The sequence below is a fragment of the Antechinus flavipes genome, chromosome 6 (assembly GCF_016432865.1).
Source record: "Antechinus flavipes isolate AdamAnt ecotype Samford, QLD, Australia chromosome 6, AdamAnt_v2, whole genome shotgun sequence".
Classification (NCBI taxonomy): domain Eukaryota; kingdom Metazoa; phylum Chordata; class Mammalia; order Dasyuromorphia; family Dasyuridae; genus Antechinus; species Antechinus flavipes.
Genome location: NC_067403.1, coordinates 238,022,965 through 238,043,226, shown reverse-complemented (window position 1 = coordinate 238,043,226; position 20,262 = coordinate 238,022,965). Strand labels below are relative to the sequence as shown.

General features: G+C 39.4%; 1 protein-coding gene across 1 annotated transcript in view; it reads right to left on the bottom strand.

Annotated features, from left to right (window-relative positions):
• The window catches only part of EXT2 (exostosin glycosyltransferase 2), a 164,865-nt gene that overhangs the window by 29,825 nt on the left and 114,778 nt on the right, over positions 1 to 20,262 (bottom strand). The window contains exon 10 of the mRNA XM_051966637.1: positions 17,633 to 17,799. Coding sequence (XP_051822597.1) covers positions 17,633 to 17,799 — 167 coding nt within the window. The remainder of the gene's footprint in view (positions 1 to 17,632; positions 17,800 to 20,262) is intronic.

Here is a 20,262-nt window from a genome sequence, read left to right as displayed (position 1 = left end):
ATCTTTTTGTGGAAGAGAATACTGTTGTGATTGGCTGCAGCTGGCAGGGGTGGGAAGGCAGGGAAGGAACATGAAGTTTAAAAGTAAGTGGCCCAGGACAGCGCTTCCCATGCACAGATCTCACCTACCCAGCACCTGGTGACTGACAAGGCCTTCTTCCCCCTACTGCTGCTGTGGATGGGGATGCCAGCATCGTTTCCCCATTTTTCAGTTGAGGTAACAGACCCAGGGAAGAAGCAGCAGCCTCAGGACTCCCAGCCCTTTCTTCTTGTCAGAGGTCGGCCCAAAGGCCACTTGGGTCCGCACTCTCTCGGCCTCCCTGCAGCCTCTCACCCCGCTGATCAGCCTCTTTTCTCTAGATTTTGGGGACACCACTGTCTCCAGGTTCTCCTCCTACCTTTCTGACCCACCTTCTCAGATGCTTTTTGATGGCTCCTCAGTCAGGTCAATCCCATTAACTACAGGATTTACTACAGGTCCTTCAGGGCTCTATCCTTGGGCCTTTTTTTCTTCTCCTTCAACAATGTTTCACCTGGGGATCTCATCAGCGCCCATGGATTAAAGGACTATTTCTAGGCTGATGATTCTTCCAATCTATCTAACCTGCTCTAATCTCTCTGCTGACCTCCAATCAGCCTCTCCAGCTGCCTTTCGGACATCTTGACCTGAACGTCCAGGAGACATCTGAAATCCACTACATCCAAAATGGAGCTCATTCTGTTTCCCCCCACTTTCCAATCTTCCCTATTACAGTAGAAGGATATGACATTGTCAGAGTCCTTCGGACTCACGTCAGGGCTCATCCTGGATTCCTCACTCTCTCTGGTCTCCATCCCTAAAGCCTGTTGGTTTCATTATTCCCACATCTCTCAAACACACCTCCTTCTCTCCTCTGACAGTGCTCTCATCACCTTACACCCTGATTACTGCAGTAGCCTGCTGGTGGCTCTGGCCATCTCAAGTCTCTCCTTATTCCATTTAGGCACCGAAGTGGTTTCCTAAAGTGCTGGCTATGTCTTCTTAATCAACTCCAGTGGCTTCCTATTGCCTCCAGGAGCAAATACAAAATATCAGTTGCGCATTCAGAGCTCTTCATGACCTGCCCCATCCAACCTTTCCAATCTTCCTACATCCTACTCCTCAACATGAACACTCTGATCCAGTGACCCCACCTAGCTGTTCCCAAAACAAGACAGTTCATCTCTTGGCTCGGGGCCTTTTCTCTGGCTGTCCCCCATACCTGGAATGTTCTTCCTCCTCATCTCCACCTACTGCCTTCCTTTAAGTCCACCTAAAATTCCGTCTTCTCCAAGAAGCCTTCCCCAACAAATGAACTGCCCATCCAAGATCAATTTTGTCTTTTGCCTCTTTTGTATCCCCAGAACTTAACGCAGCGCCGGACACATACAGGTTCGGTAATGTTTACTGACTGATTAACCTCCTACCAGAGGCATATCCTAATCAGTGAAATTTCTATGTATATATTTTTTTGCATTTACCTATCAGTAGTCTGTGCCCCCTCCTAATTTTTTTTGATATTCCCAGCACCTGGCTCCTAGCTGGCATTTAATAAATGCTGATTGTCAAAAATTCTTTCTACCAGAAGACACTGCTTCTTACAGCATTTAGCTTCTGAGGGTGGCAAACCTCACCAAGGCTAACAAGTCAGTCACTGCTTCCAAAGGACAATATTATGGGCCAGAAGGACAGGCTGGTTATTTTCATCGAGTGAAGACCAAGACAGGCTCAGGCTTAGTTCTCAGAGGACATGCTGAACAGAGAGCGCTGGCCTGTTCCTGGGTCAGAAGGAAAGGTGATGCAGACGCCTCTCTGTGCCGGCCGAAAGCACGGTCCCACCCCTTTGGGATAGGGAGCCTCCGGTCCTACATTTGATGTTTCATCAATAGCTGTGAAAACAAATCCTAAACTCATTGTTTGAATTTGCTCAGTTGGGAAGAAAAAAGTGTCACTTCACTGTGATTCCCAACTGGGTGCTTTTAAAAAAAGATCAGATGTTATTCCTCTGGTTCGTGCACACATCTGACTTCCTTCCCTCAATATTTGTTTGACTTTTTTCTCCGATGGGGATCGGGTACTTTGCAAACAGTTTGGAGAGGTCAGCCTTCCCTGCATCTTCTCTCAGCACCTCCCTGAGCTTCTGCTCTGTTCTTTTCTATCTTCTTGTAGCAATACTCTCTGCAGCAGCTTGCATCAACTATTTTCACTCCAGTTCCCATGAGCCTTCAGTGTGTAAATCAATGCAAGCTGTAGATAGAGCAGTCCTCACAGATTACTCAAAATTGCTCAAAAGGAGTGAAAGGCATGGAGTTTCCCTTGTCTTGCAGAAGGCATTACAATTTTTACTTCTAACTCTAGTATGAATGATCCTTGATGGCTCCTCATTTCAGAGATACTCCCACTATGCCTTGAAGACTGGAGCTCTTTGAGTACTCAGCTGAAAGTCTGAACTACCAATTCTTTGGACAACAGCTTCTCCAGTAATTTTTCATCAGGTACTTGAAGAGAGGACAATAAAGGATGCTTAGGAAAAGTGAGTTTTAAGAGCCAAATTGTGATAATACCTAGAGTGGGTAATTTTAGAGAACGACAGTCACTTGGATCAAACAAACAAGCTATGGGTCTCATGTGGAAGGATACCACAGTATCATGTGGGAAGACTCCTGCTTCCACGAAGCTCGGCTCGGGCGTGGTGATGAGGAAAACAAAGCTGCAAGGAAGGCCTATATTTGGCAAGCCCAAAGCCAGTTCAGCTCTGACTCCTGCATCTTAATTAGGATGCTCTCACTAACAAACTGGCCAGGTAAAAGGCAGAAACATGAAAATCTTCGGTCTCCTTAGCACCCTCTGTGCCAGGTGCTTCACAGACGGTGTCCAAGGGCTAGGCAGAAGGGGTCTCCAAGATGCTGCCTCTTGCTAACAAGCTTAAATGCTCCCACCGATGGCAGATTCTATCGTAGGTACACGTCTACAAAGTTATATCTTGATGTGTCCCTATCGCTTCACTGTATGATAAGGAGGATGTCCTGGGTTCTCAAAGCCTATGCTAGTTGAGTGCTGGCTCAAGAGGGTTCTGCCATTTTGGAAAGGCTTACTGCATGGTTCCAGGGACAGGCGGCTACCAAAGCACAGGAGGTTCCATCATCAAGTGCTAAGTCACTAGCAGATGAATTCTTTGGTTATGATGGTGCATGAGAACCTAATCTTTTGTAAATGCTTAGTCTGACCTAAAAGCCTCAACTACCCCTGGACAGTCCAGCGGAGCCATGTGGCCCCAACCAGATCTAGGGAAGACAGACACTTGTTCTTACAGTCAAAAAGCTACCTGGGTCAGTATAAAGTAGAATAGTTAGACATAAGCTTCGACACCCATCTAACACTTAGGAGCTTTTATTGCTGGACACATACACCATTTGGGGACTTGTGCCAATTGGCAAATGACAGAAACATCAAGCAAATGGCCCCTCGGGTGCTCCAGCCTTCTGACTATACAATTATTATGAGATATTATAAAATTAATTCCCCTTAAGTAAAATTTTGTTGTTCAGTTATCTTGATCCTTCATGACTCTGTGGACCAGTGCTGTCCATGAGGGGTTTTTGGCAAAGACACCAAGTGCTTCGTCATTTCTTTCTCCATTGAAGTAAGACAAACAGGGTTAAGTGACTTGTCTGAGGCCAGATTTGAAGTCAGTTCTTCCTGATTCCAGGCCCACTGCTTTATCCACTGAGCCACCCAGCTGCCCAAAAATGATCATGATACTAGCAGCTAGCATTTATAGAGCACTTTAAGATTTGCAAAGTACCTTATACATGTTATCTTACTTAATCTTTACAGTAATCTAGGGTGGATGCTATTATTACCTCCATTTCACAGATGAAGAGACTGAGGTTGAAAAGTAAAATTATCTGCCAGGATCACACAGCCAGTAAGTACGGAGGGCAGGATTTGATCTCAAGTTTTCCAAAGTTGGAGTCCAGTGTTCTATCCATTAAACCACCCAGCTCCTAGTTGAAAGGCAGGTACTACAAGTACTTAGTATCTCTATTTTATGAAGGGAAAACTGAGTCTAAGAGAGGCCACACAAATTTCTATGTTATTATCACCATTACACATTTTGTACATGTTGCCAAGTATAAGGTTTAGTCCAGATCCATATCTGACCACTCACTGGACCCAGATGATCCTGGAGGAGAAAGTGAGGCAGGTGACTTTGTCCAGCCTCCCTCACTTCAGTTCCATCCACTTACAAGTCCCGATATCCTCACCTCCCTAATGTCATGGACCTCTCTGAGTGCAAAGGACAAACAACCTTCTCCCTCGGTAAATGGGGCCTCTAGGTGCCCATGGTGCACAGAGAGCCGGTTCTGGAGTCAGGAAGACCCAACTTCCTGAATTCAAATCTGGCTTCAGACACTTCCTGGCTGTGGGACCCAGGGTACGTCGCTGTTTGCCTCAGTTTCCCCATGTAAAATGAGGTGGAGAAGGAAACGGCCAATCTCTCCAGCATCTCTGCCAAGAAAACTCCGAATGGGGTCATGAACAAACAGACCCGAATAAAAAACGACTCAAAAAAACCCCAAAACTGGGGCACGGGGCTTTTGGGGAAAAGTGTGACTGGAACACACATTAAGTTTTGACCTTATAACCAACATTAACCAAAGAATTTCACTTCTCCCAAGTGAAAAGTGTTCAACACGTGAGTGCTACTAATATTTTTTTATGGTGAAAATGAAGATCAAAGTTCAAAAGGAAAAAAGGGAGATAGCCCGCTCTATCCAGCCATGTTTGTGTGGCTCAAAGTTTCTGCCACATGTTGGAAACTCTCATGGATGATGGGGGAGGGGTGAAATGGTGAATCGCTCTGGCTTTCCCAACTCCTCAGTTTTCAAGTAAAAGCAGATGAACTTAAAAAAAAAAAAAAAAGAATCCAACGTTCTGGTAACACTATATGCTGCTACTGTTTCCCCAGGAGTCCCTTGCAAATAAGTATCAAGAACTCAATAGATACTTTCCTGGTAAAATACATAAACAGATAAATAAATTATCACTGGCTGAGGAGCATTTCAACATCTGGTAGCTCACTAAAGCCTGTCAAACAAGTCAAGAGACACGCAGGGCCAGAGAAGATCAATCTACAGCTCCTGACTTGAGAACTGGAGAGGAAAAGTTATATCCCTGCTTCCCCTTCCCTTCCAAGTGAGAACATGACCCATTTAAGTCAGTGAGTGACCACGATGTTTTCTTCCACTGAAATAAATAATGCTGGTCACCAAATCTTAGAAATTTAACTGAAGCTCAAGCCTGCTGGAATCACAAAGGACAGGAAAGGAGCCTTCCTGATTAGCTCTGTATTCCATTCCCAGGAGCCAGAAGCTTCGAAATGGCATAAACTTTAAAGTCATATCCAATCTATATTTCTTAGGTTCAAATCCCACTGCAGACATTTCACTATGTGATTCTGAATCTCCGTCTGCCTCGGGTTCCTCATCTGTAAAATGGGGACGACAAAAGCACCTACCTCCCAGAGTATCTGAGAGAACAACATGAGATAGTATTTCAAAGTACTCTGCAAACCTTAAAGTGTTATGTAGAAAAGCTACCTATTTTATTAAGCGAAACTCTAACTATTGTTCCTATTATTTTCCCATGGAATAGGATTTTACCATCACGCCTAGATGTCCCCTGGATTCATGGAATTACTGAATGTTAGAAATGAAAGGGACCACAGAATGGAAAGTTAGAGCTGAAAAGCACATGAGAACATTGGCAATAGAAGGGACATGAAAACATAATTATCAGAACTGGAAAGGATCTCCTACGTAAAATGTCAGGGTTAGACAAGATCTCAGAACACAGAACATCAGGACCTTGCCTAATCCCCTCATTTAACAAGAGGGAATAGAGCTCCTTGGAACTTGCTGCCAAATATTTCTGGACTGGGTTTTCTGATTTTTGTCCCACTAATCATTCCGTGTTCCCTCCTACTTTTTGCACCAGGCTTAAATGATCTTCCCATTTCTTTGATAAGCAAGTGGTGGGTATATTAGCATTCTGTCTGTTCTACTGTTCCTTAGCCAAGCTATATACAGGGTTTGGCTTTTGAAAATTCTCCATAAATCAATTCTTCCATTCCCTTAAGCAATAGTACTGCTCTGTCCTTTGAATGAGCTCCAGCTGAAGTCTTGGCTAAGTGTGGGGCGCCTCCATCTGTGTTCTGTGTTTCAGATACAGTGTCATCGCAAAGTGATGACTGGTTCCCTATTCTCGAAATTGGGAAGTAGGAATTCCCTGTATAAACTCCAAAGCAACTGCTGCCATGTCCACTGCTCCAAAAACTAGATGAAAGTTCTACTGCCCACTGAATCAAGTCTGAACTCCTTGGTATATAGTTTGAACTACTTCCCACCCCTAAACATGTTCATCCTTTATTTGTCTTTCCTCATTCTGTTCCATCTATGAACCCTCTTTCCCAGTTTCTACCTAACAATATCTAGCAAATTTCTCAAAGACTACTTCCCCCATAATACCTCCCCTGAGCCCTCGTCCAGTGATTGCTTCCTTATCTCCTCTCATGGAACTTCTCCTATGAATTCTCAGATGTATTTATAGCCTCATCTATATAATTTGTATTCATCTATATCATGTTCTATACCATATCTGTACACAAGTCTTTCCTCACTAAATGGTAAGTTCCTTGAAGGCAAGGGAAATTTCTAATTTAATTTGTATGTCCTTCAGTACTCCATCCTTGGCTTTGAGTATAAATGTAATTTATATAATTGCACATAAACAACACTAATACATGTTTGCTAGATGAATGAATGGATGAATGGATAGATTCTCCATTTTGGAAAAATATTCTCCAAAGTTTTCAACTGTTATCTTTAGATACTCTGGCTTCACCTTCATCCTAAATATGTGCTATCCAAAAATCTGCTGTAAGTCTCTGCCAAAAGCAGAACAAGCTAATAACTTCTCTACTTGCCTTAGAAATAAGTTTATACTTTAAAAAGTGATAGAACTAGCAAGAGGAAATTTATCTGGGCCCTCAAAAAACTAAAAGGCAGCACAGTAGAGTGATCAGAAAGTGAGACAGGATGTTCTGGATTCAAGTGTTGCCTCTAACCATAGTAACTATATTTCTCTGAGCAAATCACTTGTTGTTCCCAGGACTCTAAGCAACTCTCTAAGAATAAGACGTAACCAGGGTGTCAACCCACATTAACAGTTTCTTCATGTTCCCTAATGTAATCACAGGTCTAATGCCCATATCTACATGAGGCAGATAAGCTTCCACGGACTATAAAATACTATAAAGGGAAGTTGACTCAAGAAGGAAGGGAGATGACATTATACAAAAACATTTATAGCAGTTTTTTTTTTTTTGTGGTGGCAAAGAATTGGAAATTGAAGGGATGTCCATCAATTGGGGAATAGCTGAAGGAGTTGTGATATATGAAGATAAAGGGATACTGTTATGCTGTAAGAAATGACAAGCAGATGGATTTCATTGTACAATGATCTATGATAGACTTTGCTCTTCTCAGCAGTGCAATGATCTAAGACAATACCAAAAAAATCCTGATGGAACATGGTATCCACATCCAGGAGAAGAACTATGGAGTCTGAATGCAGAATAACGCATACTATTTTCACTTTGTTTGTTTGTTTGTTTCATGGCTTTTCCTTTTTCTTCTGATTTTTCTTTCTCAACATGACTAATGCAGAAATGTGTTTAATATGATTGTACATGGATAACTTACATCAGATTGCTTGCCATCTTGGGAGGGTGGAGAGAAGAGGAAGGGGAAGGAAGGTAGAAAAAATGGGAAATCAAAATCTTAAAAACGAATGTTCAAAATTTTAAAAAAATTACATTAATTTTTTTAAAAGAAGGAACAAAGCTGTGAAGAGATAAAATTCTGAAGGCAGAAAGAGAAATACTTCTGACAAGAAGGAAACATGGGATTTGTCTGAAGATCAATGTGGATGTATAGGTAACACACCAAGAAGTCAACAAAGATTTTAAAAAGATATATACAGAAGACAGAAGCAAGGTCAGACTGTAGAGGACAGGAGCAGAGTGGAGTCTTATAAAACATACCAGGGCATTAAAATGAACTGGGGTTGGAGAGGAGAGTTAAGAATCAAGAAAGTCTTGTGAAGCTACTATGGGAGTTCAAAGCAGCTCTAATGGGAAGGGCAATGATGACAAAAATCAGATTGCAAGTAGAGCATCTCAATTCTTAATTCACTTCTGTTGCCTCTACCAATGAGAATGAAAACTGGAAATGACAGAAATGATTAATATAAACTATGCTTTACATAGACAACATAATGAATAGTTCAAATCCTGGCTCATACATACTAGCTGCGTGATCCTGAGCAAGTCATTGATTCTCTGTTTTAGTTTCCTCACATATAAAATGAAGAGACTGGATTCAGGGGCCTCTAAGGACCTCAAAGTTCTAAATCTATGATCTTTTAATCCCCCAAGAAAAGCTACATACTTAAGCTTTGAAAAAAAATGGCAAATTTTATTGAGTCACTGTCAGTTATATTTGGAAGATAATGGAAAAGGCTTTCTAGGTCATGTGACTAATACGATGGAGGACCAGATATTTTCTCCAATCCTCATAATGTCTTAAACCTATCCAAAGTAGGAATTATGCATTGGTGATAAAGCAATTTCAGTTGTCTCCACAATCTAGGACAGACATCAAGAACACCGGTAAGGTAAAAACTTAATGAACTAACAGAGAAGAGCAATATTCCATAATCCCTACCATGCACTCATTTAGCCTCCTCTTCAATCCCTTCTCATGTTTTCAAACTCAGGGCTATACAAGTCAACCCACAAGCTTACAACCAAATTCAACTCTGCACCTCGGGCTGCTCCCCCTGAATGCAGAGGAGATCCAAATGGCAGAAATTTGCTCAGGCTGCCACTGGGCAGTGCTCTGTGCCATAACAGACTGTGGCCAGAGAATGGAGGCAAAGAGAGCTACCCATGCACGTAACAGAATTCTATTCTACGTCCTTCCCCCTTTCCTCCATGCTTCTTCCTCTGGAAAGCCAAACCCCAAAGGGCAGAGTTTTGAGCACCTAACAACAGTAGTTTGGCAGCACTCTGTGTTTCAGGGTCAGGAAACTGGGCAGGACACCCACGGTGGGGTGGATGGGAAGTGTGGCACTGTATTACACCTAAGGGAAAGAGCCCACAGTGCACCTGGGGCCAGCGGTATTCCTTCAGAAATAATCTAGGGCAGACTGAGCCTGGTGAACCATAAAACGCTGAGTGTGAGTGAGATAACTTTGAGGTCCAGGCTTTGGGGACATGTAGTAAACATGAATTTAAGAAAAATAAACAAAAATTGTGAGAGCAGAAACTATGGCCCTTACAGAAGTAATAATTAACAAATTAAGAAACTGGAATCAGTGGTAACAAGTTTCACTAAAGAAACAAGAAAGGATAATTGATTAGGAATAAAATACAAAGTGAAGGACAATCAGGAAAAAGAGAAACAAAAAGCTTATAAACAATAAGACTTCACAATCTCCATACAATAAAACATACTGATCTAGAAGGCAGGATGTACAGAGACTACTAAAAGATGTGAAAAGTTCCCAGAAAAATACAAATCAAAAAAACCCCAAATATCATAATGCAAGAAATAATACAAGAAAACTAACCAAAACTTTTGAACACAGAAAACAAGGTAGCAATCTAAAGAATTCATAGGTTACCTCCAGAAAAAAAAAAAGTCCTAGCGTGCAAACTTTAAAGACATAGTAGTTAAATTGAACAATTCCACTGACAATAAATTCTGCAAGCAATTAGGGAAAAAAATCTTCAGATGTAAAGGAAAGGAAATTCAAATAATGCAAAACTATTCTATATCCACAAGTAATTGCAGGAAGGAATGGAATAACATATTCCAAAGAGCAAAAGGTGTTAAAGATGTAATCCAAGTATCCTGAAAATCTGACCCCAACCATAAATGAAAAATGCTGAACATTTTTTTTTAAAGAGGCATTTGAAACATTCCTAGAAAGAAAATCAGACCTGGAGAGCAGATTTGCTTCTCACACATCCTAGACAACAGAAATACAAGAAAGGTAAAGAAATACAGCAACCAAGGATAACAACAAAATAGTAACAAAGAAACCATTAAAATATTTATTTCTAAAAATCTGAGGAGACAAGGGTAAAAACACAAGTAAAATAGGAGTTATAGTAGAAGAAGAGGCCTAAAACCTAATAGACTAAGCTTTTAAAATAAAATAAATAAACCATTAGCCAACCTTATTTCAAAAAAAGAAAGAAAGAAAGAAAGAAAGGAATAGGGTAGTACACCAATAAAAATAGCAACTTTATAAACCCTGTCTACATGCAAATCAATGTATTTGTGTTGTGTGAAACATAATTACAAAATGGGAAGGTATGTAAAATAGAGGACAAGAAGAAGATGGAGTTGGGGGAGGGATGTGATATCCCTAATCTCTCAACTGCCAAAGTGATTTGTTTGTTCATATCCTTTGATCATTTAACAGCTGAGGAATAGCATTTGTTTTTTAATGTAAAAATGTAATGTATACGTGTATGTACATACATATGTATCTCAAATAATGTGCATACATCTCAAATAAGGAAGTGAAAATCATTGAATTGGAAATATACATATGTATGTGTATACACACACACACACACATATATTAATTTTGCTTTTACAGAAGCACCTAAGTTTCATACAAAGTTCTTTCTTAAATTTTACAATTGCCTGTATCCTGCATTTGGTTAAGAATATATCTTCTATCCATAGATGCAAAAGATGTATGATCTATTTATTTTCTAATTTTTTAAAGATATAATGATTTAAGATATATTAAGATCTCATATCAATTTTGATTTTATTATGGAATAATAAGAAGATGTAAGCTTAATTTCTGCCAGATTGCTTTCCAGGCTTATATTTATATTAAATTATATTAAATATTAATTATATTATATATAATATAAATTATATTAAATATTATCAATTAAATTATATTAAATTAGTATTCTTGCTTTAGTACTGTATTTACTGAGAAAGCTTTTAAGATATTTTCATTACATTTAATATTGGCTTTTGATTTTAGATACTTTTTAATGATATTTAAAAGTCCCTTTATGCCTCTGCTTTATGAGATTTTTTGTGTAAATGTCATATTTTGTCAAAAGATTTTTTGTTTTTAACATGATTCTCATAATTGTTTTCCAAATGTTAAACCATCTCTACATTTCTGGTATAAATTCAACTTGATCATAATGAATAATTTCTTCAGTGATGATATACCAACAGTGGGAGGCTTTTATTGTCCCTTTCTTAATTTTGAACAAATTTAATAAATAGAAAAACTACAGTCTGATAAAACTTTATTTAAAATTTTGAATTGGTACTAATTAATGACATTGATTTATAATTTTTAGAATGCTTTCTTTTTTCAACTTTTGAGAATAATGTTTGTTTTCTTATCCAATGTACCACTCTCTTTTGTTTCATTGCTCTGTTTAATACTTTCATATTTAAATTTATGAGAATTAGGTTTATATTATTCTCCATTTGTCTCTAATATGGTTTCCTTTTTTTTCTGAGTTAGGACTTTTTTACTCTTTGTCTCCCATTATTTCTCTTTAAGGAATCCTAGAGCCACTTCACCCCTCTATTTGCTACCCTTACACCTAGTTTTGTAGCTGCACATAACTTGTTCATTTCTTTTTCCTTTTCTCTTTTACCTAATTACAGAATTCCTTCTCATTTTTTTCTCAGTTAAGTAAAATATACTTTCTCTCTCTTCAATTTTTTTTCCCTTAGTGTCCACCTTTCCTTGGTAAGCTTGTTCATTATTCCATTATTCCATTGCCCCCTTTTCTTCCCAAGAGCCTAGAGGAATCCCTTTCCTTTCATTGTTCACAACTGACCTGCTTAGAATACATCTTATATTCCTCTCAATCTTCTTTCCCTCAACTCTTGTCTGAGCCTTCCCATTCTGCAGCTGCATCTTATAAAAACAGTGAATCACCTGGAAGCTGGATCCATGATGTTTCAGTCAGTTTCTCCTACATTCTTATAGTTAAGTTCTTCTTTTAGCCTTAGTTCACTGAATACTTTTAGAAAGAAATCTCTTATCTGTTCCTCTGTCATGTTGTTTTTTACCTCCTAGGAGTCTTTCTCTTTCTAGTTTTTTTATTTGTTTGTTTTTGCTTTTCTTCTAGGGGGTAATTTCATTACTTGTGCTTTACTTGGTTGCAGTATTTGTTTATCTTTCTTATGTTTCTCTTGTCTGGGGAGTCTGAAAAGCAAATAATCTATTTGGGTTTTGTTTGTTTGTTTTTTATAGAAATGCTTCAAATGCCTTTCTTTTATTGAACCTCCATCATTTAACATGGATGAATTAGCTGAAGTTTGCAGGGTATGTCACTTAGAGGTTCATCTTGAGGCCCCCAAATTTTGCAACTATCATTGCATTTCCATGTTTAGTTTCCGGTGAGTACTAGATATTTCTGTTATTCAAAAACCTTTTCTTCCTTTCTATAGTAACTTTGTTTCTTTAAATTCTGTCATCCTCTTCATTACTCTATGCACTTCAAGAAAGAAATCTTTTAATAGACTCTGTTGCTTCTGACCCAAGAAGTGATGTTTTAATAGTCCCTTGAGATGGGGTAATATATTTCATTACTTAATCTCTTCTTGATAATTATACAGAAAGTCTTGTGTTATTTGAATTTCCTTGCCTTCATATTGGAAGGTCTTTTTCCTGATCTCAAGCACAATTTGTTGTCTGCCATTAGAACTCTTAAATTCTGTTATAGTTTGATACTCTTTTGGGAATCCATAGTTTTGTGTTTCAGCAAGTTTGTAGATTGTTTCTTTTGTCTTGTGATATTTATTTAAAGAAGTGTGCAATCTCTTGGATACTTGAGTATCTAGTGATTTATCTGTTTGTGCTCTAGGTTTTTAACTGACTTTTTCCTTCCCCTAGAGAACTGTGGTGTTAGTTTTTTTTTTTTCCCCCTTTACATTCTCCTGTGGCTTGCTTTCGGACTCTTCCCCACTTGATGGGGCGGCTTTATCATCAAAGCTAGATATCAAAGCTGTCCCAGCTTCCTTTCATGATGAAGAATTTACTTTTTGCCAGCATTAGTCTCTGTCCTAAGTAGCTTCTGGGGACAAGACTAGTTCCAAATGGATTCCAGGGCCCCCTCCTGCCATTTCCATGAAGCTACACACTTCAATCCTCCGCCCCAATTCCTTCTAATCTTTGGCTCTAATAGTCATGAATCAGCATCAACCATTTTCCCTACAACTGAGGGGAAGACAAGGTGGGCCTTTGGACAGAGTGCCTGTTGCCTTGGGATTACCTAAATTTGGGCCCACCCAGAAAGGAGAAAACAAGATAATCTTTCCTTCTTCCCCTTGCCACCATCTCAAATGCTTGGGCAGAGCTGATGCTCACCATTTGTGACAACAGAATGCTAGAGGAAAAGAAGTGTTGAGATTTGCCTTCAGAGTCTACAGACAGAGGGAAATTCCTTCCTGGATCCAAACCTAAAATCTGCTTGAACACAGAGGTGGGTGGAGGAGAGTGTTGGGTGCCCCCCTTAAAGAGCAGTGTTCTCCACCATTAACTTTTTGTCCTTAGAGACAACTATGATCGCTCTCTTCTTGGTGTAGAATCCTCTTTGAGGTTACTGGAGACTGGAGAAAATGCCTCATCTTCAGCCTTCTCGGTTCCATGACCCAGAAACCCCCCTTTTCTTTCAGCAGTAAACATGGTATATGTTTGTGTGTGATGTTGGGAACACAACCAACTCATTTTCTCCCCACATTCTACACAAGTTTTCCCGAATGCTAAATTCGTCGCCATCTGTGCCTTCTGTACATACCAAACATAGCTTCTTGTTTTAAACAGTGACTCAAGATGGAATGTGAAGGCAGGCAATACAAACAACTTCCTCTGTCCATCGTACCACAAAAGAGACATCAGAAGAAACCCCAAGAGTATGAGCTCGTAGGAACTTTCACTTTGTTCCTGAATTATTTACAACAAAAAGCTGAAATGGTGATCAAATCATAATTTGGGGGCTATTAGTAAAATCAGTTCAAACTCCAGTTAAGAAAATATCAAGTTCTCAGAATCTTTCCCATCTCCGTCTTGCCACATAATTTTAGCTCTGTCATCCTCTATTTTGTCTTCCTTCTAGAAAGATGTTTTTTCATGAATCAAGTCCTCTAATAATTTTTAAAGATAACTCATGGTAGAAAGAAGAAGAAACAAATTCAGCTCCACCACGTTTCATACTTTTTCCATACTGATTCTTTTTTATTGACAATATTTCTATCCCTTTTAGAGTCAAGAGGCAAAGATGAATGAAGATAGATTGTAATCTATGTCCTCATTGCATCTTAAGACCCATTCATCTCCCCAGGCCATCTTGTCACTATTTGCTGCCTCGAACATATTCCTCTATGCCTAGACCAGAAACCTTCACTCTGGACCTTGCTGGGAACAGGAATTTAATCACCTCTGGAACCGTCAGCCTGGGGTCCAGCAGCCTCAGCTGCAGTCTGAATGAATCCAAACTTACTCAGGGCACTACGTCTGCCTGGCGCCTGCACCAGACTCCAGATCAGACCATGTTTCACTTTCACATCCCATCCGGTCAGCCACCCAGGACATTTTCCTGTAGCTCCTGCTTTCCACCTCTTGCCCTTCTGAAAAGCATCTTCCAGCTGACTGCTCGGTAGATCAAATAAGCATCCTTGGGACTCCCCAGATCCTCTCTTTTCTGGCTACCCCTCTCCTATAGGTCTCTTCCCCAATTCAAATGTAAGCTCCTTGAGGGTCTCATTTTGAAAATTTGTCTGTCCATACTTAGAATTTTCCCCGGCACATAGCAGCTACATATAAATTATTTTTCATGCTTTTATTCTCAATCATTCATCACATTGGTGAAGCCCCAAATCCATTGATAGCCATCAAAGCCTTTAGAATCTGAGAATTAAACAGAACTTAAACGAGGTCATAGGATCACAGGACCTCGGTTTTAAAGGTTTTTTCCTTTTCTCTAGAAAGATCTGAGTTCATCTCATCAAAATAAGCCTGAAGAGGAATTCCCCATTGAGCATCATTGGCAAATTCGTCAATGAGCTGCCACTGGAATTGACAGTGGGAACTGTTCTCCCTAAAGGCAGCACAGCCCACTTTTGGATGGCCCTAATTGTTTAGAAGCTTAACTCCTTTTTCAAGGAGTCAAAATCTGTTTCCCTGCACATTTTGCCCAATGTTCCAGTTCCTCTTTCTGAAGCCAAGCTGAACAATTCAAATCTGTCTTCGACATGAATGACAGGCCTTTCAATATCTGGAGACAGCAATCCTTTCCTTCCCCTCCCCCGGCCCATGCCTAAACATTCAACAGTTCAACATCTAATTCATTCCTTTACCTCTGATCCTGGAAAGGTAGTTTGTCCTTTCAAAGAAAGAAATCTGAGCTACTATGCAAGAAAGTACCTTAAAGGCCCTTCTCTGACAATCTTCTCTCTCAATTGAAAAGGAAACTTTATATGTATATATACATATATGTATGTATAATTTGAATCAGAATATATATATATGTATATGTATAATTTGAATCAGAAGCAGTGATGACATAATGTACCATCAAAGAAATGGTTCTCCTTGTGATTTGGCTGGAGAAGCAAACACCTTAGGAGTTATGGGGATACTATTGAGATAATAATTATATCAGAAACTTTCATTGGATATAATGTCAACATTATCTCAAAAAGTAACTACAAAGAAATCTGAGAAAACAATATAAAATTTGTCATTTGGTCTCTCAATTCTTTCTCTAAATCCACCGTTAGGTGAGATAACAACATTCAGGTAAGACAGAGCTGGCTTAGGAATCAAGAAGTCTTGAATTCAAGTCCTACCGCTGATAAATATTGGCTATGTGACCCTAGGCAAATCATTTAAACTTTCAGTACTCTAAGCAATCCCTAAACCAATAAGTGGCAGAGAAGGTGCCAGCACAAACTGTCGGAAGGAGTTTCATCACATGGGAACTCCCTATACCACTGAAATCGCAGTCTCGCTCTCGTACCCTTTCATAACAGAAGCATTAATACTATTAACACTATTGATCAGTTCCACAACAGTTTCTCTGAAATTCACCCACATTTACAAAATCAGCAGTTAACATCACAGAAGTGTACACAAGATCTTTGATTTCCTAGAACCATAGAAGGAAACTTCAAGGAAAATCAGTTCAATATTCTTGCTTTACAAGAGAACAAAGTGATATATGGACACAGAAATCTGACTTGGCCAGACAAGTAAATGGGAAAGCCAACCCAGGCTCAATGATCTCCAGACCCGTGCTCTTAAATATTTACTGTCTTAAATATATTTTCCTAAAAACAAAATCATATGTGTATACATATATTGTATTTAACATATACTTCAACATATTTAACATATATTGATTGGTCTACCTGCCATCTGGGGGAGAGGGTGGGAGAAGGAGGGGAAAAAATTGGAACAGAAGGTTTTGCAATTGTCAATGCTGAAAAATTACCCGTGCATATGTCTTGTAAATAAAAAGCTATAATAAAAATAAAATCATACAAACAAAATCCTTCATACAAAGGTTTTCAAATACAATCTGGTAGAATTCACAGAGCAAGCCTGGATCAGCTTGACCAACATTCCTTATTCCTTAAGAATTTCAAATCCAAGCCAATTCTGAACCCAAGTGAAGGCAGGGGCCTCTATCCAAAGGAGGCGAATTGGGGGATACGTTTTGCCACTTTCCCCTGTGTCTAGCTGTGGCTAATTGATTTGGACTTTCTGTTTTCCTTAGATTGGACGCCATCATCACCACTGCAGTCACGGAGCTAGACTTGTCTCCATCATGCATTTCATGTACTTCCTCCCTGACAGGGCTCATCAATCCCTACTGCTTTTTACCCTGCTGGGGCCCAGCACTTTCCCCTGGGGAGACCTTTGCTGCTCTCGATACTTAACCCTTGAACCTGGCTTAATCCATCACCTCCAACTGAATGGTGACACAGAGGAGACCTCTCCTTGAAGGCAGGGCTGCCCGCCTTCCACTTGGGAAGCAGGGAGAAAGCCATCCACAGTGTCTGCCTGCTTTCTTTTGTTCCCATTGCCTCATGCTTCCCATAATGATGGCTAGTTGGCTGATTTAGCTGAAGGGGAGAGCTAGGGGATGCATTTAATGTAGCGTCCTCTAAGTTTTTGTTAACTATTTAGGAGGTTCCTTTGGAAAAATGTAATAGAACTCTCTTTTCTTGAATGTCCCAGAAAGAGAAACTATAATTCTGGAATAAGATTTTCTCTCAAAGTCTTTAAGGAAAAAAACTTTTATATATTCTTATGATAGATACCTATGTGAATTTTATTACTGAAGGGATGAGAACTCCTAACTCCAGAGGACAGAGCAGGTTTTTTCTAAATCTAACCCATGGCTAAACAGCAACCAATCCTTAAAAAACAAGACAAAAACATTTACCCATATATATATATGTACGGATCTCTGACTTACCTCATAACCAAACTGTAGTTCATCAGCAGTTAACATAATGATATCATCGTCAATAGCAAGCACAGCTTCTGTTTCTATCTCATCATAGGGGAAAAACCGATTACTCAGTTTGTTTTCAGCTGTTCTTACAACTTTCAACGGAACTCGGATCTTGGGCCAAAGAGAATCTGAAAAGAAAAACATCAATCAGAAGAAAGTAGGTACTTGTTTCAACATAAATATATGTAATATACTTATTGCATAAAATGGTTTTATTTTGCTAATTTCCAAATAAAGTAAGGGATTGGTGGTAAGGGACAGACCCCGAAAAATGAGTTTATCCTAATGGCAACGGGCTTTAGGAGAAAGTGCCGGCTTGCGGGTAGACATCCATGGCTGAGTTTTGTCCCTACACTTACTGATTTGTGGGATCCTGGGCAAGTGGCTTACTTTCTGAACCCTGCTTCCCTTACAAGTAAAATAGAAGTGCTGATACTTAGCTAATATTTACATTACAAACTCAAGGTATTGTAGTGAAGAAAGAACTTGATAAATGTTCAGGTGCTATAGAAATAAAAACTATTATGACTGTAAGACAAGTACTAGGAGGGTTTATGGCTATCTTGCTTGTACATTAAAAAAACAAACCTCTGTAGCATACTTACTGTTGGAAAAACACTGGGTACTAGCACTGAGCATACAAAATAAAGTTATATAGCTCCTGCTTTCAAAGAGCTTATACTTCAATAGGGGGAATTAAGACATGGGAAGATGCTTCTTGGAACTTCTAAGAACTTTCTCGTTATTAGGGCAGCTAGAAAGGAGTATATGGGCTGTGAATTGAATATGATGAGTTGATAAATAAAAAAATAAAATTAAGGGGTAAGAAAGAGAAATACACTGGAGAAGGGGAAAGAGAGGTAGAATGGGGTAAATTATCTCATATAAAAGAGGCATGAAGTAGCTTTTACATGGAGAGAAAGAGGGGGGAGAGGAGAGGAATGCTTGAACTTAATTCTCATTGGCTGGAAGAGGAAATACCATACACAGTCAGTTGGATAGAGAAATCTATCTTGCCCTACAGGAAAGTAGAAGGAGAAGAGGATGGGAGTGGGGGTCTGAGAAAAAGAAGAGTAGACTGGGGAAGGCAGTGAGCAAAATACTTCTAAGGATGAACAAGGTAAAAGGAGAAAGAGAACAGGATAAACAGAGAGAAAATAGAATGGAGATAAATATACACTTAATCATCATAACTGCATAAAAAAATTTACAGCAAGCTTTTCTGATAAAGGTCTCATTTCTCAAATATATAGAGATCTCAGTCAAATTTATAAGAATATAAATCGTTCCTCAATTGATAAATGGTCAAAAGATATGAGCAAGCAGGTATTAAACAAAGTAATCAATACAAGCTAATCATATGAAAAATGCTCTAACTTACTAATGATTAGAGAAAACTCAAATTAAAGCAACTCTGAAGTACCACCCTACATCTATCAGATCAACTAGTATGACAGAAAAGGAAAATGAACTGATACAAAGTGAAATGACCAAAAGCAGACACCACTGTACACAATAAGAGCAATATTGTATGATGATCAAGTGTGAATGACTTAGCTATTTTTAGCAATACAATGATCCAAGCCGATTCCAAGGGATTTGAAAGCTACTACCCACCTCCGCAGAAAGAACTGATGGGATTGGAATACAAATTGAAGCATAGTTTTTAAAATCTTCCTTTATTTTTCTTGGATTTTTTGGAGGGGAATGTTATATTTTCTTCCATATGACTAATAGCACCTGAATTACTTATATTAAAGAAAAGAGCCTTCACCATGGAGATGGGAGACCCAGGTTCTTACCCCCAGCTGTGCCATGAATTCACCATGACTGTAAGCAGATTTCTTGTTCTCTGCTTCCCATTTGCAAAGTGATGAAATCAGATGAACCCTAAAGGTCCTTTGAACTCCCAAATCTCATGATTTTGTCATTCTACTATTTGGCCTATTTTCCCCCAATAGAAAGTGACAGGAGACTTGAGTCAATTTTCAGCAAGTCACCTAAACAGTCTGAACCTTGGTTTCTTAAGTTCTAAATTCAGGAGATGGGGTTCTGGATTAGAGATGACAGAGGTCTGCTCAGAGACCTCAGCTTCGGGGAGACAATTTAGGGAGCCCAGGAGCTGAGATGGGAAAAGAATAATATCTCAATTCTCATTGACCTCTGCCCAAGGTGAGCATCTCTTTCAATTATGTAAAAACATTATTCTGAGGAGTCCCTGGACCCCAGCAGACCGCCAGGAGGTTCCACAAAGCCAAAAAGAGTCAGAATCCCTGTAGGGGAGCAGCCGAGGCCCATCTTTAGCCCAGATTTCCATGATCCTATAATTTTCAAACATTAGTTTATTAATAGGCACACAGATCAGTCTGTGTGTGTGTCCAACCTATGTACACCTTTGTTTAGCTGCATCCCTCCAGAAAGTCTCCCCTGCCTGTCTCTCTTATGACAACTTTAATTTAAGCAGAAGCCCTGCCAACAAGCAAGGGCTAGCACCAAGATCATAGATTTATTTTAACGAAATACTAAAGTAAGAAGCCCCAGTCAAGTATACAGAGCACCCAAGAACTGACTTTTCTGTCTTCCCTCTGTAT